Here is a 22,325-nt window from a genome sequence, read left to right as displayed (position 1 = left end):
ATTTATCAGAAATGTTATACAAAACTTATACACATCTTTCTCTCTTTCTCTTCACTCAACATCTAGAAGCATGAGATCCACCTTCTCTGTTCAGGAACTCATGCCATGTGCTCCTTTCCACCATTAAACCTTCTTTCCAAGCAACCTCCATGAATCTAGTGTCTTTTTGCCCACTTGGAACTGAATCCAGAAGAATATTACTTCCAATATTTACAAATACGATCATCACCCCAAAAAAATCATTTTTTCAACCAATGAATGTATTTATGAACAAATATTGTGTGTCTTAACAATGCATGCTAGAGTGGGAGTAACACTGGCATTTTTGCAAACTAGGAATGTACACGTTTATAAACAGAAGTAAAATTGTAAAACATAATCTTTACTCAATAATGAATTGGGGGGGAAAGTTATTTAGTTTATTTTAAAGACAAACATTTAAACTATTACTCAACAGATTATGCTTTGATTTTAAGCTCTGCATATATATGGTTATTGCCAGTGTTCATATTACCTTTGGAAATGTTTCTTGAGATATTTCCATTGTGATTCTGATCCTGAGTTTTTATTCGAGTGGAGTAGTCTGTTTCTTCTGGACACAAGTACACCTCGATAGGTCCTTGAGTACTACATAAGTGTATCAGCTTATTCTGCAACAAGAAAGATTTTCAATTTTGTGCATCCATTTTGCCAGTAGTACAAATAACTACTGGAACATTTTTCATTCTTAATGTGCTGATCTGCCCCCCAACCCCCCCAAAAAGCCCAGTGCAGGCTGAAAGTTTGCAAAATGATAACTGGTCTAGCAAAAGATATGAATCAGGGCGGGACAAGGTTGAATTCATTTGCCTTTTTGGGCCAATGAGATAATCCTGTCTTCCTTAAAACAAGATTTTCTTATGCTCCATGTCATGTTCTTCGCCAAACCACCTATATAGTAAGTAAGTTGCTTTCAAGGTTTCTTTTCTGGGGTTTATTGAAAAAGATACCATAGCTGCAGTGGGTTGCTCCCAGTTCGGACCCATTCTAAGAACTGGTAGTATTTACCTCTTACTTATGGCACTTGTACAAACTGCTGAAAAAGCCGTTCTCTTAACTAATGGGGGGGGGGGGGGCAATCCAGTGAATAAAAACTATAAAACTTTCTCAATTTCTAAACCGATCAATACAAGGCCTTACATTCTCTTACAACTCTTGCATTGCTGAAAAAGATTTCTGTGCATGTGTACCATGTGCATATAGCACATCTTCTCCAAAATGATACAAAAGTTAAAGAAAACAGCATGGCTGCTTTATTCTTAGAAGTGAGGAGACCTTAATGCTTTGTGAAACAAAGGTGATGCTTCGCTTAAAGCTGCCCTAAAAGATTTGCACAGCCCAACTAATACTAAGCTTGGATGACTTAGCTATGCTGACTGAGAAGATGCCCTGAACACAGCATGAGGGTTCCAAATGGTAAAGCATGGGCCCAGATTCTCATTCAGAGGGAACCATTTAGTGAATGGAACTGATGATGGAAAGCTTCAAGGCTGAGAGAAGAAAAACCTACTGCAGAAGACGCAGAATTTAAATAAATAGGTTTCCAGTGGTGCGTCTAGACGTAGCACTTCTTTGAATGTATGGTTTCCTACTTTCCTAACCTCATGTTTGCTCAGGAATGTGGAATGGAAAGGGAATGTTCTTGCTCCATCTAGCTATATCTGCTATATCTAGCAGCACAGTGTGCATCTGACTTCTAAATACATTAGTTCCATCTCAGAGAATTTATAATCTACTGCATGTTGCGGGAAAGCAGAAAGAGAGAGAGAGATAATGAACAGAAGAGACTGCCAAAGAAAAAGCCAAATGGCAGCGGTGCTGCTAGCAATGAAAGGCATAGCTGTTTAACATGGATCACATGTGGCATAGATGTTACAGAACTTGGACTAGAGAGATCCAGCTTAAAATCTGCCTCAGCCAGAAAACTCAGCTGGTAACTTTGGGCTCTGTATCATCTCTCAGGACCCACTCCCCCTTCAAAGGATGGTTAAGGAGAAAGAAAAGTCCATTGATAACTGCGATTTGATGCAGGGTCAGTAGGCATCATAAGAAGCTAAGTTGGGATATAAAGAAGCCTGATACTAGCTATAGAAAAAAGCCCAATTCCAGCTATTGGAAAAATAAAAATAATACAATGGGATCAGCATTCTCGGGGAATGGATATGTAAAACGGAGCCTAACATAAGAAGAAATTCCCACAGGTTGACAGGGTGCCTGATTTACCTTTTTAGTGTGTGGCTTCTGAAAAAGCAAAACTGAACAATCATTCCAGAAGAAAACGACAAAGCTACTTTTATCTTGCTGCCAAGAAAGCACCATGGAGGCCTCCATGCAATTCCCAGGAATTGAGCTCAAGCAGAGAGAAACTTTATTATTTAAAGTTAATTGGAAGACTATGAGTTCTATCTTTCATTTAGGCAATTGGATAGCTAATTTTGGTAGGTCAATCATTCTCTCAGGCCAAGCACCTCAGAGGGCTCTTAACAATGGGGAAAGTAGGAGAGAGTAGATGTGTATGAACAAAAATGAAGGCAGATAAAAATTAATCAATCAATAAGCAAAAATATATCAGAAAAAAATGACTGCAAACAAAGTTACCTAGAAGTTTTGAAAGTTTTTGACACTCATAAAAAATTATTTCATTAAATCACTCCTACAAATAAACCGTTTTAAAATGTAGAAAAGAAAAATGACTGCTATGCAATAAAATAAGTTTTTACCTTTTCTGGGTCAAGCATTTCAAGTTTTGTTTCTGGGGGAGCTTTGACGAGTATGACAGTTTGGTCTTTAAGGGTCCTAATTTCTTGAATATCTTCATATTTAACATACGCTAATGTAATCAGTGTTAAAGAATTGCTGAGCAGCTCTTGAGAACTAGGAAACTAAAATGGATATTTGAATAGGTATTTTTATATTGTCTCCCTATTAACTTACCTTCATTAACTTGGGAAACTACCGTAATTTTTTTATTATTTTTTAAAAATCATGCATGTGCAATGTAGAGATTATAGTGAAGAGTAAACAAATTACAATCTAGAACCTCATTGCCAGGCTCAGTCACAAAAATGCAGGAGTGGTTCCTGGATTTGGGACAGCTCGAGGAGAGCCTTGGGCTCAAATTAAACAACAGACTCTCTGTTGATAGTCTTTTGAAAGACATTTTTGCTGCTGTTTTGTAATTTTAAAATAACCAAGGACAGGGCTCATGTGTACTATTGATCACTACCTAAGCACTTCTATGAAATATGCCAAATACCAGTCCTATAGCCTAGGCCAGTGTTTTCCAACCTTTTTTGAGCCGCGGCACATTATTCACATTTTCAAAATCCTGGGGAACATTGAGCAGGGGGGGGGGGATGCAAAAAAGTTTGGACAAAAAAATATCTCTTCCTCCCTTTCGCTCTATTTCTCTCTCCCTCCCTCTTTCTCTCCCTTCCTCTTTCTCTCTCTCCATTCCTTTCTTTCTCCCTTTCTTCCTCTCTCTTTTGCTCTTTCTCTCTCCTTCCCCCCTCTTGCTGTCTCTTTCTTTCCTTTCTTTCTCTCTCTCATTCTGTCTCTCTTGCTATCTCTTTCTCTCTTCCTCCTTCGCCCCTCTTGCTGTCTCTTTCTCTCATTCTGTCTCTCTTGCTATCTCTTTCTCTCTCCCTCCTTCGCCCCTCTTGCTGTCTCTCTCTCTCTCTCTCATTCTTTCTCTCTTCCTTCCTTCCTCTCTCTTTGCTCTTTCTCTCTCCCTCCTTCCCCCCTCTTGCTGTCTCTTTCTCTCTTTCTCTCTCTCTCATTCTGTCTCTCTTGCTATCTCTTACTTTCTCTCTTCCTTCCTTCCTCTCTTTTGCTCTTTCTCTCTCCCTCCTTCCCTCCTCTTGCTGTCTCTTTCTTTCTTTCTCTATCTCTCTCTCTCATTCTGTCTCTCTTGCTATCTCTTTCTTTCTCTCTTCTTTCCTTCCTCTCTCTTTTGCTCTCTTTCTCTCTCCTTCCCCCCTCTTACTGTCTCTTTCTTTCTTTCTTTCTCTCTCATTCTGTCTCTCTTGCTATCTCTTTCTCTCTCTTCCTTTCTTTCTCTCTCTTGTTCTCTCTCTTCCTTTCTTCTCTGCGGAGGCCGGCAAAGCTTTTTCCGGGTAGGCTGGCTGGGGGATAGGGCGCGCGCACGCACGCACCCCCGACGTTCCAAAGAACCTTCACCGACCTCCACTGTGAGGTTTTCTCCGAGCGCTCGCCGCCGTTGCGGGAGGAGCTGGAGAAAGGGGCAGATCGGACGGGCGGGCGTCAGCGGCGAGAAGCCAGGGACGTGAGGGGACGGAGGCACTGGGGGGTGGGGGCAGCCGCGGTGCCGGCCTCCGCACTTTCATCGCTCCCCACCCCAAACTCCAATGCCCAGCTCCTTGTGCGGCACTGGAAAAGGGTGCTGCATTGCCGGCTACTATCTGGTGCTGCCAGGGAATCTCCAGCTGGGCAGGGCGCTGCCGGTGCCTCCGACCTGGAGCTCCCACTCGCAGCTGTCCCCCGGCTCCTGCCCGATGCCGCTGTTTCCGGCGCAAACCTGCTGGGCCCCAAAGAAGGAAGGCAGGAAAAAGGAGGCGTGAAGAATTAAGCTCTCCTTTTTCCTGCCTTCCTTCTTTGGGGCCCAGCAGGAGAGCGCCGGAAGCAGCGGCATCGGGCAGGAGCCGGGGGACAGCTGCGAGTGGGAGCTCCAGGTCGGAGGCACCGGCACCAGCAGCACCCCGCCCAGCTGGACCTTCGCGGCACACCTGACCGTGTCTCGCGGCACACTAGTTTGCCGCGGCACACCGGTTGGGAAACGCTGGCCTAGGCCACTATTTTTCAATTTAGATAATTTTAAGAAAGCACCACGGTTGAGGAATTCTGGAAGTTGAAGTCCACATGACTGAAGAGTTGCAAAGTTAAAAAACACTGGCCTTAACAAAAAAAACCCAAACCCCAAAGAGCATGAAGTATGTTTATTAAAGAAGTGTATCTTCATTCACTATAAAAGGATATTTCCGATCTTCAGAATCCTTTAACAGCTTGAGGTCGTGAGAACAGCTTTGGATTAACTCATCCAGCTTCTTTTCTTCCTGGCTGAGCTCTGCTACCTCTTTTGACAAGCCTTGACAGTGCGCCAACACGCCCCCAAAATCAGATAGACTGCAGCCCCTTCAAAACAAATGAGCAAACAGTTTGTGGAACACTTGGCAGAGTTCCAATCTGAGCAAAGGTGTGTTTCATTCCTTAAACCAGCTGTTTCTTATTTCCGAAGAACTAAATTCATTAATACGAAGAACAGAAAAGGAACACTTGGACTTGCACAGCACTCTTTGAAAATGAAATAAAAGGCCAATAACGTATATCTTTACTAGCACCACGGACGTTATTAAAGAAAAAAAGGATGAATACAATATTTATATTTTATCAATATAAAATTTATTACCTTTATAACCTTTGGGGCACGAGTTCAGTTTATCTCAAGAGCCATCTCATCCCAATGAGATTGGCCTATCCCACCTGCTCTAGCAGAAGATGCATGTTGTGGAATTCTCTAGCCAAGGAATGGTAGCTGCAGGAAAAGAGGCTTTCTGCCATGGATCCCCTTGGGATGACATCTTCCTCACCCCTACCAACCCTGTTGGTCATTCAAAAGGACCTGAAAATCTGGCTCTACCACCTCATTGTGGAAGTGACTTCGATAGCAGATTAAAAGAAGATCCCACTTCCTCCCTATATACATATTTTTCATTGTTATCCAGTTTGTTGTTAATTTTAACTTTTAATGCCCAGTGGTTTGATATTTTAACTTTTTAATTTTTTAATATTGTTATTTTATGTCATTGTAAGCTGCCCAATGTTGCTCAATAGTGAGGTGGTTGGTATATAAATGTAATCAATATATATGAACATGTAAAGAGTTACAATATAGGTTTTAACCAATATAGGTTGCTCTGAGTTCAGGTTTTGCCCCGTGTAATATTTTGAATGTCTATGCGACGTTTCGGTGAAATCACATTCACCATCATCAGGCTAAAGTTGTAAGCTTTGTGCTGCTGTAAATATAGTATATTTACATACAGAAAAGACTGTCCTGCCTTATATTACTGCAACTTTGAATAAACCATCAACATACATGAAACATTTCAGGCACATTATTAAATTCCTTTGAGGAGCATGGGACAATAGATTGGGGTTTTCAAATTATGTGTCTGTGGAAACTAACCTTCCCCATCCAATATGTTGGAATACCCTATGAAATGACTGGTGAATTTAGTTTATCTCTTCCTTCTTAAAAACAGCTTCCTGAATAATACAAAATTAAGCTAAATGTAGTTTTACCATCATAATTACGAAGTTGAAAACTAGTATCAGATAACTTTTTCTAGAATGCAAGAAAAATACAGAAATGTAATACGTACATCCACTGAATGTTGTTCTTGGATTTTTTCTTAATGAGATGAATGCCTTCCAGAACATTGGTAATATCATAAATCCTCCTTTTTTGTACTTTAAGTACCTCTGCTGCTTTGTTCAAATCTACCACACCATCGGGAGACTGGCTTAATAACTGAATAAACTTCTTTGTGAGAAGGCCAAGTGATGTATCGTACCGTGTCTTTTCTGAAGGCGATTTGGGAGCTGGAAATAAAAAAAAACATTTAATGCCAAGTTTGAAAATTATTAAAGAACACTCCTAGATAGTTTCACTTCAGCAATATACAGGTAGTCCTCAACTTACGACCCTAATTGATCCCAAAATGTCTGTTGCTAAGCAAGATGGCTGTTAAATTAATTTTCCTCCTTTCACGACCTTTCTTGCCACAGTCAATCATCACAGTTTTTAAGTCAGTAACATGACTGTTAAGTGAATCCGGCTTTCCCAGTGACTTTGCTTGTCAAAGGGTTGTAAAAGATGATCCCATGGCCCTGGGACACTGCAACTGTCATAAATATGAACCAGTTGCAAGGGGCAGCATTAGACTAAAAACATATACCCAGAATAAAGAGTTATATGTATAGAAATGATATAAAAATAATAATCTTAGAAGAGACACCGGCAGTTTAAAAATGTATGGAAATGTGTTATCAGTCTGTTCAATACGAGATGAACTAGGATAAGAATCACTTAAGGAAAGCTTAAGAGGGAGAAAGAGAAAGTAGAAAGTTGAAGGGAGGAGAGGAGTGGAGGGAAGTAAAAAAGGTGAGAGAAGGAGTAAGAAGGTCGAAGAAGGAGATGGAGACAAAGGGAGGGGGGTGTAAAGAAATGAAGAAAAACTGATGAATCCATCATCAGTTACTGATGAATTTTAAGGTACCGTATTTTTCGGTGTATAAGACACACCTTTTTACTCCCTAAAAGAGGCTGATAATTTGGGTAAGTCTTATACTCTGAATGTAGCTTTTGTTTCAACCCTAACTAGCTTGTAATGATCTTCCCAGCTCTTACCTTGCAGGCTTTTTCATTATTTCTCTGCGAAGAATGTTTTCCAAGCCCTAAGTCTTTGCAGGTTTTTTTCCCATTACTCTTTCCAGCCCTAATTAGGTGCAAACAATGTTCCCAGCTCTTACCTGCTTGCAAGTTCTTTCATTATTACTCTCTGCAAAGAAGAATGTTTTCCAAGCCCTAAGTCTTTGCAGGGTTTTTTCCATTGCTCTACTTGCCAAGACTGTTTCTTTCCAGGTGCTAATGATATTCCCAGTTCTCACTGGCTTGCAAGCCCTTTCATTGTTACTCTCTCAGAATAATTTTTTTTAAGCCCTTAACCAGGGGATAAAATAATGTGCGGAAGCTGACCAGACTAAGGATGCTAGCCAGATGAATACCTGGTAAGCAGATTCTTTTCCCTATTTTCCTCCCCAAAAACTAAGGTGCGTGTTATATTACGGTGTGCCTGATACTCCAAAAAATATGGTGTGTGTGTGTGTGTGTGTATAAGGAAATTGTGGAGAAAAAGTTTTTTAAAATACAAATAAATAAATAAATATGAACCAGTTGCCAACCATCCAAATTTTCATCATGTGACCATTGGGATGCTGCAATGGTCGTTCAGTGTGACAAACAGTTGTAAGTACTTTTTTCAGTACCATTTTAATTTTGAATGGTTACTCAATGAATGGTTATAAGTCAAGGATTAACTGTAATTAATTTGATTAATTTTCATGGCTAAAACCTCAGGGAGTGTTCGGGCTTTGATCCTGCCTCTGCAAGCATAATTAACTACTTTTCATTCACAAGGTTTAATTTACCCAGGAAGAACATGGGAGTCTAAATGTAGTTCATGTAGCTATGCAAAACTTTTCTTACTTTTTGGACTCTCTGGACTTCTTGTTGCAGCTCTGCCTTTCCCCTTCGGAGTTCTCAATCCTTCAGGTAAAAATTGCTGTCCAGGTTCTTCTAGTTCCAATCTTCGTTTTGCCTGCCACAGAAGCAGAATTCAAAAGCATCACAGCAAATCCAAACTCAGTTTTGCATCATTTACAAATTAAGATAAATAGTAACTCAAATAATTAGCAAGACTTTGTGTTGCACAGTTGTAGAAAATATATTATTTTCAGTGGCTCTTCTGTGGTATAGAAAACTATTATACATACAATTGCAGCTGATATTAGGCAACAATATTACACTTGCAGATGATTTTGAGCACAACTTCCAGACCCTCAAGGCAGCATGAGCACTGGGGATTATGGAAATTGTAGTCTAAATCAATTGTGACAACATCCATCCATCTATACATTTAATCCTGTCTCTCCCAAAATGAGACATCCCTTTATAATAAGTCCAATCAGGCTTTTGAATGCATGGCAATATGACCAAGCGCTTATTTAAGTCTTATTTTCAGGGAAACACAGTATTTATCTATGCAATTGACAGCTTGAAACCATGTAAAAACTTTCCCCCATAAAATTACCCTCAACTTTATAAGCTTACATGTATTTTTCATACCAGCCAAGATGAAAGATCTCATTGCTTCTTCTTTTGTGTATGGAATAGGAGATCAGAATTTTAAAATGCCTTCTAATCTTACTGTGTTTTTTAGAAGCCTATTCCTTGTTTCCTATCTGGACTTTTAACAAAGGTGTATAAATACACAAATTCTATCATAATATTGCTACCAAACTTTCAAACAGGGTTACTTAATAAAAACTTGAAAAGAATCATTTTATTTTAGAAACGCTCAAGTTGCTTCTGCTCAATTCTGTGTCCATTTTTTATTTTCTGATATCCCCATATGGCTTTCTCTGCTGTGAGATAGTAGGCTTTAATGTGAGTTACAGATAAAGTTCTGTGGGCACTGGATATAACCACCAATGCTAGCATTAATTCCAAATCCTAAAAAAAGGGGGGGGGAGGTGTTTAACACCATTCATAAATTCAAAAGAACATCTATGTATATCATGAACATAATGGAAGACTTATTGCAATCAGTACCCAATAAAACATCCAGTTTTACAAGTAAAATTATAAAATTATAAACTCCAAATGAGAATAATTTCCCCCCCCCTAAAATAACTGTGGATAAATATATCTATATCTATCTATCTATCTATCTATCTATCTATCTATCTATCTATCTATCTATCTATCTATCTATCTATCTATCTATCTATCTATACAGTATATATATACACACACACACACTGTTATTCATTTATTCATTTATATGGGTGACATACCAAATACATGACTGGACAGGAAAAAATTAAGAAAAACATTTTAAGAAACAACAGAGAAAAGGAAGATTAGAAGCTAAAATATTTATGTGTTCTTAGGAATCCCAAATCATGTAAACCAATCAGATAAAATACCATATCTATAAAATGCTTTTGAAAAAATACTCATAAAATGCCTCAAAAAGTACTATTAATATTTTAATACAATTTTATTTTAACATACCATACTGCATGAATCAAAAAGAGGGCTGTGAAAATATTTACTAACCCCTCAAATCCTGGGCATAAATTGTTTCAACTCCTACCCTCAAAATGCTATAGAGCACTGCATACCAAGACAACTAGATACAAGAATAGTTTTTTCTAGAACGCCATCACTCTGCTAAACAAATAATTCCCTCACCACTGTCAAACTATTCACTAAGGCTGCATTGCTATTACTATTAATCTTCTCATCATTCCTATCATCCATCTCCTCCCACTTATGACTGTATGACTGTAACTTGTTGCTTGTATTCTTGTGATTTATATTAATATTGTTTCCCGATTACTTATTTATGCCCTATGACAATCAGGATACTTATTATAACGAGTCAGTGCCACAATATAATGCTTTCATCACAATGCTTATCAATTTCTATAAGATCTGTAATATAATAAAAATCCTAAAATATTTATGTGTCTAAAATATTTATTCAGGTAAGTTTAGTGCACTGTAAGAGATATTCACATCCAGCATGCTCTTAAGTAGAATGTTGGTGCTTGCCAGGTAATTTTTCAAATAGATATTTTACATGATTACCAATGTGGAGCATTTAAAGTTTTTTGCTATTCAGAGTCTTTCTTTTGTTATTCTATTTTATTCTCAAGAGCATTTTTGTACATTGTACATTGTACAATGTACGTTGTACATTGTACATGTACGTTGTACATTGTGTTGCTGTTGCTGTGAGCCGCCCCGAGTCTGCGGAGAGGGGCGGCATACAAATCTGATTAAACTTAAACTTAAACTTAAACATTTTGGGGGGTGAGGTAGGGATTAGAATGGCTACAATGGTTCTGTGCATCTTCTGCGAGGCATAAAACTGGGAGCTTTCAAACTTCTTTTTGACTGAAAGATCATTCCAGTGTGTAATTAAAACAAGCCAAACTGATCAAATTTCTACTCATTGACAATAAAGGATCATCATCCTGAATAAATTTTACATTGTGCTACCTAGACAAGAACAACCATGTTACAAGACAACTCTGACAGGGTAGGCTCAATCTTATCTACTCAATTTGAGTACATTTTATTTTTCTGACTTCATGGACACATCCATGCAGTTTATTGGCAATAGCCAGAAGTTGTTTGCCACTGTCTTGTTCTGGGATGTTTTTGTAGTCTGGACTACAACCCTGAGTTTTTCTCAAGGTATTCTATCCAAGTACAATCCTATTTAGTTTATAAGCATAGACATAATGCAAACATTGAGATGTACACAGTAGATATGAATACACTGCTCAAAAAAATTAAAGGGAACACTTAAACAACACAATATAACTCCAAGTAAATCAAACTTATGTGAAATCAAACTGTCCACTTAGGAAGCAACACTGATTGACACTCAATTTCACATGCTGTTGTGCACATTCAACTTTGTACAGAAAAAAGTATTCAATGAGAATATTTCATTCATTCAGGTTTAGGATATGTTTTTTGAGTGTTCCCTTTATTTTTTTGAGCAGTATATAATATTGATATAAATATACTATTAATAGGTATAATGTATACTTCTTACATTGATTAGTAAGAAGACACTTGGTCTATACTAGGCGATATATTATTTTAAATGGGTACACTAAAGATGTGACTAAGAGAATACTAAATATTGATAGCCAAAAATAAAACCACGTTTAACAATAAGATTTCCTAGATTTTAATTTATTGTGAATGTATTACAGTATCTCAAATACCTCCATGTGTCTTATAATAAAGACACTGTGCTTTTGCAAACATGTATACACAGAACACACACATGCACACAAAAAATTGGCAACAGAATTGCTAAATCAACATATTTCTAAGAAACACCCTATTGACTCAGCAATTTGCAACAGGAGCATTTCTGAATACATTACCAAAACTTTGATAGTTGCTTAACTTTTAGGTCTTTAGCAGTCATATGTTTTCTCACAAGATATAACTCCAATCTAGCTACTATGTTTTGTTTTAAAAATCAAACTGTGTAAAACATGTAAAGGACATACAGTGATACTTCGTCTTACAAACGCCCCTTCATACAAACGTTTCGTGATACGAACCCGGGGTTTACGATTTGTTTGCCTTGTCTTAAGAACCATTTTCATTTTATGAACCCGAGCCCGGCTGCGTGGGCTCTCTTACTGTGTATGCGCTCTCGTACTGCATGTGCGCTCTCTGACTGCCGCAGGGATTTCCCTGCCTTGTGACTGTCACCGCCGGGATTTCCCATTTGATTACAGCCCCCGCCGGGATTCTGCGCTCGGAGAAAGCGCTCTCGCAGCCGCTTCGCTGGGAGCGCTTTCGCCAAGCGCTTCCGTAATGTCCGCCCCGCCTCTCCCGCAGCCCCTTCGCTGACAGCCCTGGACAAAAGCGCTCCCAGTGAAGGGGCTGCAGGAGAGGCAGGGAAGGCGTTTCCAAAACGCTTGGAGAAAGCGCTCTCGCAGCCGCTTCGCTGGAGCGCTTTGGGAGCACCTGCCCTGCCTCTCCAGCAGCCTTCGCTGACAGCCCTGGCCGAAAGCACTCCCAGCGAAGGGGCTGCGAGAGGGGCGGGGCAGGCATTCTCGAAGCACTTGGAGAAAACCCTCTCAAAGCCCCTTCGCTAGGAGCGCTTTCGCCGAGCCAGCCCCTTCACAGCTGCCCCTCTACTCCAGCCCCGCCCTCCCAAAGGATGGGGCTGCCACGTCCCAGCGGATTCCATCCTTCTTGCCAGGACAAGAGGATAGTGGCGGCGGCGGTTTCCCTTTGAGAAGCAGCAGCAGCGCGGGAATGTCACATCCACCCCCTCCCCCACCGCTCCCTGCCCCCGAACAAGGATCCGAATGCTGGAAGTAATGAGCAAAAGGGGTGAGTTTTGGGCTTGCACGCATTATTTGCTTTTCCATTGATTCCTATGGGAAACATTGTTTCATCTTATGAACTTTTCACCGTGCAAACTTTGTCCCAGAACCAATTAAGTTCGTAAGATGAGGTATTACTGTAGTCCTGAATTTCTTTGCCTGGAATATTGTTCTTGGACTTCTGGTTAAAACAAATACTGATTATAGACTTACAAGACTTTTTTTTTTTGCATACTCCACATAAGCACCAATACATATACTATAATATCTTATCAAGTGTTAATATAAATTACATATTATCTAATAAACAAACATAGTAATCTTAGATCTATCATTACCAGCTTGCCCGTATCTCTGCTTTCAGCCCTACGTTGTTTCATAATCTTTTCCACCACATTTTAATTGAGCTCCAATAGCTTCAGCACATGTCCACCACATATGATAAAAAGAACCAGGTATTTGGGGACATTTCCAACATTTCATAGATTTATCTTTAAACATTTTAGCTGTTCTTGGAGACATGTGCCATCTATTGCAGCGGTCCCCAACCTTTTGGACCTCAGGGACCACCAAGGTCATAATTTTAAATCCCTCGGACCCTAATTCATAATTTTAAGTCCCACAAATCACTAATATGAATATTTTTAAAAAGATAAATACATTTCTAAAATAATGATCAGAGAATTTCCATTTTATTAATATGAAATGCACCTATTTAATATAACAAAATTATAAATGCTTACTGTATTTCATTATAACAAAATCATAAATGCTTATTTAATCATAACAAAAGCTTTCAAGTTAATGTAACAAAATTGTTAGTGTATTTATTACTAAATAATTGACAGTGGCTTGTGATTTTGTTGGGAGTCAGTCCTATATTCCAGAGCTGTAGTTGTAGTCCCTCCCCTCCCCTTCCTCTCCTTTCCTTTCCTTCTTTCCCTTCCTCTTTTTCCTTTCCTTTAATTTCCTTTCCTCTTCTTTTCTTCTCTTTCCTTTCCTTCTTTTCTTTCTTTTCCTTTTCCTGCACCCGGGTCAAGGAGCTGCTCTGGGATGACTAAAGGGCCAGTCCTGTGACTACCACAGCTCTGGTATATGGGAGTAACCCATGGTGGGGCTGGAAAGCTCTGCTATAGAGGGACTTTGCACAACTTAGTGTGAATGATAGATTTGGCCCACCTGACGCTCGGGAGACAGGAGAGGAAGGGGCACTGATCTCTGGGGTGGCAGAGGGTCGGAATATTCCAGTGTTGCTGGGGAGAGGCAGATATGGCGGGGGCCACAGAGTTAGCCGTTCCAGGGGAACGAGGGACCGTTGCTTAATAACGGTCCCTTGTTTTGGCTCTGTGAGCCAAATCTTGGGCACTGGTGATGAGTGTAACTCTGGCCCTGGGCTCAGGTTGCTGCTGCTTAATGCCAGGTCGGTGGTAAATAAAGCTCTCCTCATCCGGGATCTGATCCTGGATGAGGAGGCCGACCTGGCATGTATTACTGAAACCTGGCTGGGCCCAGAGGGAGGTGTTCCTCTCTCTGAAATTTGCCCAGCCGGGTTTCAGATATGGCATCAACCTCGACCTCAGGGAAGGGGGGGGGGGAGTGGCTATTATAGCCAGGGAGAGCCTTTGCCTGCGTGGACTCATTGCTCCGGAAATTGCGGGTTGCGAGTCTCTCTTGATGAAGTTGGACTTAGGGGTTCAAGTGGGCTTATTTCTCACGTACCTGCCTCCAAGCTGCGTGTCAAAAGCCCTGCCTGTGCTACTCGAGGAGGTAGCCGGGTTGGCGGTGGAGTTCCCCAGACTTATTGTCTTGGGGGACTTCAACCTGCCGTCACTCGGCGAAACCTCTGGGTTGGCACAGGAGTTCATGGCCACCATGACAGCCATGGACCTGACTCAAGTAGTACGGGGTCCGACTCATGAGGGGGGGCACGCACCTGACATGGTATTCCTTTCCGAGCAATTGAGTAATGGTCCGAGACTAAGGGGCTTAGAAGCAGTGCCTTTGTCATGGTCAGACCATTTTCTACTACGGCTTGACTTCCTGGCTCCAATCCTTCCCCGCAGGGAGGCGGAACCAATGAAGATGTTCCGCCCCAGACGCCTGATGGACCCAGAGGGCTTTCAGACGGCGCTTGGGGTTATTCCAGAGGCACTCATCCACAATTCGGCGGAGTCTCTTGCGGAGGCCTGGAATACGGCTGCTGCGGAGGCTCTCGACCGGATTGCGCCTTTGCGACCTCTCCGTGGCGCTAGACCCCATAGAGCCCCATGGTTCAACGAGGAGCTCCGGGAGTTGAAACGCCAAAAGAGACGTCTAGAAAAGCGATGGAGGAAGAGTAGGTCTGAATCTGATCAAACACTTGTAAGAGCTTTTATTAAGACTTACAAAGTGGCGCTCAAGGCGGCAAGATGCGCGTACCATGCCGCCTTGATTGCATCAGCGGAATCCCGCCCGGCCGCTCTGTTTAGGGTGACCCGCTCCCTTCTTAACCAGGGGGGAGTTGGGGAGCCCTTGCAGAGTAGTGCCGAGGAGTTTAACACGTTTTTCGCTGATAAAGTCGCTCAGATCCGGGCCGATCTCGACTCCAATTGTAAAACAGAGTCGACTGACAATGAGTCAGTCGAGGTGACTGGGGCACGTACTTGTCCACCTGTCTGGGAAGAGTTTGATCTGGTGACACCTGATGAAGTGGACAAGGCCATTGGAGCTGTGAGTTCCGCCACCTGTTTACTGGATCCGTGTCCCTCCTGGTTGGTCTCGGCCGGCAGGGAGGTGACACGGAGCTGGGCCCAGGAGATTACCAACGCTTCCTTGGGGAGGGGAGTTTTTCCAACACTCTATAAAGAAGCGCTTGTGCGCCCCCTCCTCAAGAAGCCTTCCCTGGACCCAGCCGTACTTAACAACTATCGTCCAGTCTCCAACCTTCCCTTTATGGGGAAGGTTATCGAGAAGGTTGTGGCACTCCAGCTCCAGCGGTCCTTGGAAGAAGCCGATTATCTAGGTCCCCAGCAGTCGGGTTTCAGGCCCGGTTACAGCACGGAAATTGCTTTGGTCGCGTTGATGGATGATCTCTGGCGGGCCCGGGACAGGGGTTTATCCTCTGTCCTGGTGCTCCTCGATCTCTCAGCGGCTTTCGATACCATCGACCATGGTATCCTTCTGCACCGGTTGGAGGGGTTGGGGGTGGGAGGCACTGTGCTTCAGTGGTTCTCCTCCTACCTCTCTGGCCAGTCGCAGTCGGTGTTAGTGGGGGGTCAGAGGTCGACTCCGAGGTCTCTCCCTTGTGGAGTACCTCAGGGGTCGGTCCTCTCCCCCTTGCTATTTAACATCTACATGAAACCGCTGGGTGAGATCATCCAAGGACATGGGGTGAGGTATCATCAATATGCCGATGATACCCAGCTTTACATCTCCACCCCATGCCCAGTCAACGAAGCGGTGGAAGTGATGTGCCGGTGCCTGGAGGCTGTTGGGGCCTGGATGGGTGTCAACAGACTCAAGCTCAACCCGGATAAGACGGAGTGGCTGTGGGTTTTGCCTCCCAAGGACAATCCCATCTGTCCGTCCATTACCCTGGGGGGGGGAATTATTGACCCCCTCAGAGAGGGTCCGCAACTTGGGCGTCCTCCTCGATCCACAGCTCACATTAGAGAACCACCTTTCAGCTGTGGCGAGGGGGGCGTTTGCCCAGGTTCGCCTGGTGCACCAGTTGCGGCCCTATCTGGACCGGGACTCATTGCTCACAGTCACTCATGCCCTCATCACCTCGAGGTTCGACTACTGTAATGCTCTCTACATGGGGCTACCTTTGAAAAGTGTTCGGAAACTTCAGATCGTGCAGAATGCAGCTGCGAGAGCAGTCATGGGCTTACCTAGGTATGCCCATGTTTCACCATCACTCCGCAGTCTGCATTGGCTGCCGATCAATTTCCGGTCACAATTCAAAGTGTTGGTTATGACCTTTAAAGCCCTTCATGGCACTGGACCAGAATATCTCTGGGACCGCCTCCTGCCGCACGAATCCCAGCGACCGATTAGGTCCCACAGAGTGGGCCTCCTCCGGGTCCCGTCAACTAAACAATGTCGGTTGGCGGGCCCCAGGGGGAGAGCCTTCTCTGTGGCGGCACCGACTCTCTGGAACCAACTCCCCCCGGAGATCAGAACCGCCCCTACTCTTCCTGCCTTCCGCAAACTCCTCAAAACCCACCTTTGCCGTCAGGCATGGGGAAACTAAACATCTCCCCCTGGGCACGTTGAATTTATACATGGTATGCTTGTGTGTATGTATCTTAATATATGGGTTTTTTTTAATTTTTCAATATTTTAATTAATTGGATTATGTATTGGATTGCTTTTCACTTGTTGTGAGCCGCCCCGAGTCTTCGGAGAGGGGCGGCATACAAATCCAAATAATAAATAAATAAATAAATAAACAAACTTTGCAGGTGATGAAATGTGCAAAAAGGACTGCAGCCCCCTTCCTGGCCGGAATGAAATAATGGTGCTGTTGCAGTGAGGGGAGCGCTGTGCAAGTGGGCTGAAGTGAGGGTTGCAATGGCTGTAAGTGCGCTACTTGCATTTGCGCATCGGTATATTTGTGCTAGCTGGTGGCGCAAGACGGCCCTCATCTCCTGCCACTTGGGATTCAGAGTAGTAAATGGCATTCAGTCTGGGGAGCAGCCAGTTTGCTGTACTATTGAGAATACTAGCTCGCCCCCCTGCAAACTCTCATTTCTCAAGGAACCCAGCTGAAATTTCCCATTTGCCGATCACAGTGAGATCTTGGTCTTACCTTCCTTTCCCGATTGTGCGGCTCACACCGCTATACTCAAGGTGACGTTTATGCTCTGCCTTAAGAGTGGGGGCTATCATGTGGCTGTGTTGATGTTGGGTGGTGCAGCCTTGTGTTCCCGCACCTGGGTGGATTAATTGCTCTTAGCCATATCCATCCCAGGAGCCAAGATATCTCCATGGACCATCAAAATTTTCTCACAGACCACCAGTGGTCCATGTACTACAGGTTGGTGACTTTCATATGCTGTTGCCATTGTCAGTTTATAATTTATTTCCCACAGTTGCTGCCATTTGACCAATTCTATCATGTATCCAAAGTTTCTTGCCCATTTTATCACTGTTTCTTTCACTTGTTCTTGTTCTAATTTAATATACAGTAGTTATACATTTTTTAAAAAACTAATCGTTCATCCGTTCCTGTATTTCATCTAATTCATTTTTTTCTAGGTTAACACCTCGTGTTTTAATATCCTTTTCATATTTTGATTGTTCTCATATACCAATCAATTTTTATCCTTTGTTTCTCTGGTTCTTGTTTAGATTTCAACTGTTTTTCAGTTAAAATGTCAACCAGTATTGACAAACAATATGGTATTTTCAAATAATGTTTCTCTTTTATCTTCTCCCACACCCGATACAAAGAATTCCTTATATAATGTTTCTGGAAATAACTATGTATTCTAGTTTCCCCATACCATATATATGTACGAAATTCTATCTGTAAATCATGTCCTTCCAAAGTCAAAAGTCTTGTGTTTCTTACCAAAATCCATTCTCTCATCCATGATAGTGCCGCTGCATAATAATATAGTTCCCAATTCGGTAGCAGGACTTATTGACTGACAAGCTACTGCTAGGCTACACCAAAAAATTTCTAGATGCAACATAAAAGTTTTATGAATATTCTAATGGATGACAGGTTTCAATGTCAAATATTCTGACCTAATGACATCCCTTAAAATTCTTTTTTGTAGAGTTATTTACAAATAATGGTTAAGTCTTCAGATTTTATTCAAGAGTACTCAAGCAATGACATATGTTGTGACAATATTCTAATAACACAGTAAAGACAGCAAACTAAAAATGCTTCACTGAATCCTCTTCAAGAAGGCCCAACTGTATATCAAAAACAAAGGCTGTGTAGAAATGGAAAACTTATCAGCAGTCATCCGGAAAATATGATCATGCCAAACACTTCAAATATACAAGTTCAAACTCAGTTTCCCTAGTAGTCAACTTGTCAGAAAATATATTTCCGGTCATACACTCACCGATACATTGGTTTAATTATTTCATATGTAGAAAAATGTTTACTATTTGTGAATTTCAAAAGGCTTTACCCACAGATCATCCTAAATATGCTATTTAACCAATTTGTTTTTGCCCAGGTATGTACATTGCTATCCTTTAATTATCCTTTAATTATAACAGAATTTTACCTCTTTCAAATGAAGTTACAGTTTCTGCCTCTTCCAGAATTAATGCAAGACTAATGTTTTTGGTTAGTTTACAGTTCAGGTGATATTTCAGGGTGAGAATCATGGAAAGCAATGGAAGAATTTCAGTTTTGGAATATAGTGTTTTCTGTGTGCTTTTAAAATTCACAAAGTTTAACTTTAGAACTGTTGTAGCCTGCTGGGAGAGGTGTATGCAGCTTTTATAATGACTCATCACTTTAAAAATACCACTGTCAGCTATGAACTGAAAATGCAAGCGCATAATTATCACAGATAGCAGAAATCTATGCAGCAACATCTGTAGTTGAATATTTTGCCTTTTGCAGCTCAAATATTCAACATTTTAAAATAACCATCCTTCCCCATTGGGATGTCCTACATATAAATTGACACTAAAAGTCCCATACAACAAAATCAAATTTCCATGCTGACTGGGATTTGGGAATTTCAGTTCTTTCATATCTTGTGACATCTGTTTAGGAAAGGAAGCATAGTATTTTCACATAGTATAATTATCATTAGAGACACTTCTGAAATATATATATTTCAGAATCATGTTTTCGGATAATACATATCAGCCAATTCTAAAACTTACATGTGGTTAAGATATAAGTTACAGTAAAGTTAAAAAATGTTTCTTTATGAAAATGAGTTATATTTCAGTGGTTCACAAGCCTAAAATACTAATCAGTAATGTGAAAACAAAACCTAAAACCAAAATAACTAGTACAATTGCAGAATCTGCCTCTTAAATTTGAAGTGGTACATAAAAACACCCTAAGGATTTAAAGGCAAAACCCATTCTATTTTATGCCTTTTAGTGTCGAGAAATGCTGAATGGCTATTTTGTCAAAGATTTTAGATTCCTGAAAATTAAGTACTGTTTGAATTTATTTGCAGCAGTAAAATATCACCACCAATGTTCTTCTCAGTCCAAAGGGGGCTTGTGATATTCCACCATCATCATCAATGTAGAGAAGCATGGGGAATTTATGCCATTGTTTAGGAGTACGAAAATATAGGGCCATCATTGAACTGACATATACTGTAGATTAAACAATGAAGGAAAAATAATCTTTTCTGAACAATTACTATTTTGTATCAGAGGAAACCCTGAGGCTTATACATCACTCATAGTGTTGCCACATAACTTCAGAATTAGAAAAAGCAGGTGCAGTGTTATTATTGTAGTTATGATTGGTCACATAACCGGATATATAGACTGGATTCGGCATTTTTGTTCGATCTTTTGAGGCCTATTATCATTAGATTATACACAATGTGAAAGCACAGCTTTTAGGTAGTGCTGACCATGCCTCTCCTAATGTTTACAAGTACACATTTTTCATTTACATCCAGCATTCTGTCTTCCATGGCTTCATTATATTTTCTATAAACATTGTAATTTACCACCATAAGTTGCTTCCAAACATTTGATGATTAAACTATGTGGTAATGAATCAAACATCTTTTTTATAATCAATTCAGACATGTAAATTAGATTTTGTAATTCTCCAAAACAATTGTATTGATCAGTTTTATTTTTTACCTCAGCTTTTCCTTCTTTTTCCTTTCTATGCTACTGGAAGGATGTATTTTTCCAACACAGAACAATCTTAATCTTGGATCAATAGCTTGGTCCAGGGAAGGCTTTTTGAGGAGGGGGCACACAACTGCCTCCTTGTAGGGAGCCGGAAATGATCCCTTCCTCAAAGAAGCGTTGACAATCTCCTGGGCCCAGCCCCTTGTCACCTCCCTGCTGGTCGAAACCAGCCAGGTGCTAGGTCTCTTTTCAGACACTACTTTCAATACTGAAAGTCTTGTCTTGCTATTGATAATTCTGTATATGCCATATCTTCCATTCCCCCCCCCCTTGTGAGTGGGTAAGTTCATAGATTGTATCAATATAGACCTTATCTATTGTATTACTCCTTATCGTTTCTGTAATTCACATTAGCTCTTTCCTCTACATTTTGAATGGTGGTTATCTGGGTCTTCATTTTTGCAATTTTTCACATTCTCTTTCTATTCCACATCCTTTAAAATTTCTATAATGAATCTTCTTTTTTATCTGCTGAATTTTGTCCAATGGCATTTTAGTGTGGATAAATTCTTTTCCAGGTTCAAACATTCAATTTAAGTAGGCCGTCTTAGTTGGTTCCAATTTATCATTGCCAAGTGATAATGGTGTAATTTTCAAATACGGTATTATTATTATTTATTAGATTTGTATGTCGCCTCTCTCCGAAGACTCACAGCGGAAGTATACTTTGTCTGTAGTTGTTCTTCAGTAATCCTACAAGGCTAAGCTCTGCCATAGCTCCTGAGTTTCATTTCCCCTCGTCAACAGAAGCCTTGGAACTCTAACATCTGATGCAGCCATCAGCAAATGTGTTCCTGGGTTCTTTTTCTGTTTTATTAGTATTAAATAAGTTCCTGGATATCCTTAGTTTGGTTCTTCTGCTAAGACCTGCCTGAAATGGGTGACTTTTCTGATAGAATACAATACCTGCGAGCGTAGATGTCAACTTTGTCACAGCATCACAAGCCATCCTCCATGACAAGTAGGTATTCATGGAGGGGTTTATTGTTGCTTATATTATTGAGCCCAATTTTTTTTTTGTTAATGATCACTAAATGAATTATTGTAAGTTGAGGACTACCTGTACTGAGCCCTTCCTACAGACCAGGACTAAGCAGGTATTATTTGATAGTGTTAAAGATATTGTTGCAGAATGTCTATTGTGGAGCTCCCTTTTTCTGAACCCTGATTGTTCGGTTGTTGTCCAATATTGGTGCTTATGGTTCAAATATTTAGCATATAATTTTCTAACCTTCAGAAGACTCACAGACCTATAATTACACAGATCCTTCTGTTTCCCTTTTTATAAATTAGTATCATTGCCAGCCCGGTATGTTGGAATGTAGCAATGCTGATAAATGAATGTCAACAGAGATACTAACTGAAGCCCATGCTAGTTGAAAGTACTGTATTATTATTTCAGGCAAAAAAAAAAAATCAACAGCTATAGCTTTGCTCATCTTAAGTAATTGGTTCAGTTCTTGCACAGGGACAGGGCACCAATTTTACTCCTAACCCAGATTGATCTCATTCTCATTTGTGTTACTACCAGACTCCATGTAAAATGCTCCCAGATTTAAATAGGCGTTGATTGCTTACCTGAACGCCTCTTCTCGTACGGTGAGCGGGTACAGCAGTCACACGGGTTGCTCACGTCCAATCCGATGGAACTGAGCCTAGTATTAAAAAAGCTTGCCGGATCCGCCCCTTCCCCAGAA

At 41.0% G+C, this 22,325-nt stretch overlaps 1 protein-coding gene across 2 annotated transcripts in view; it reads right to left on the bottom strand.

The window, feature by feature from the left end:
• Positions 1-22,325, bottom strand: part of E2F3 (E2F transcription factor 3) — a 49,901-nt gene that overhangs the window by 2,969 nt on the left and 24,607 nt on the right. For both annotated transcript variants that reach the window (XM_070749120.1, XM_070749121.1), the window contains exons 2-6: positions 8,327-8,438; positions 6,441-6,660; positions 5,035-5,190; positions 2,760-2,874; positions 515-650 (exon numbers count right to left, since the gene is read on the bottom strand). In XM_070749120.1, coding sequence (XP_070605221.1) covers positions 515-650; positions 2,760-2,874; positions 5,035-5,190; positions 6,441-6,660; positions 8,327-8,438 — 739 coding nt within the window. The remainder of the gene's footprint in view (positions 1-514; positions 651-2,759; positions 2,875-5,034; positions 5,191-6,440; positions 6,661-8,326; positions 8,439-22,325) is intronic.

The sequence above is a fragment of the Erythrolamprus reginae genome, chromosome 3 (assembly GCF_031021105.1).
Source record: "Erythrolamprus reginae isolate rEryReg1 chromosome 3, rEryReg1.hap1, whole genome shotgun sequence".
Taxonomy (NCBI): Eukaryota; Metazoa; Chordata; class Lepidosauria; order Squamata; family Dipsadidae; genus Erythrolamprus; species Erythrolamprus reginae.
This window is presented reverse-complemented; position numbering and strand designations above follow the sequence as displayed.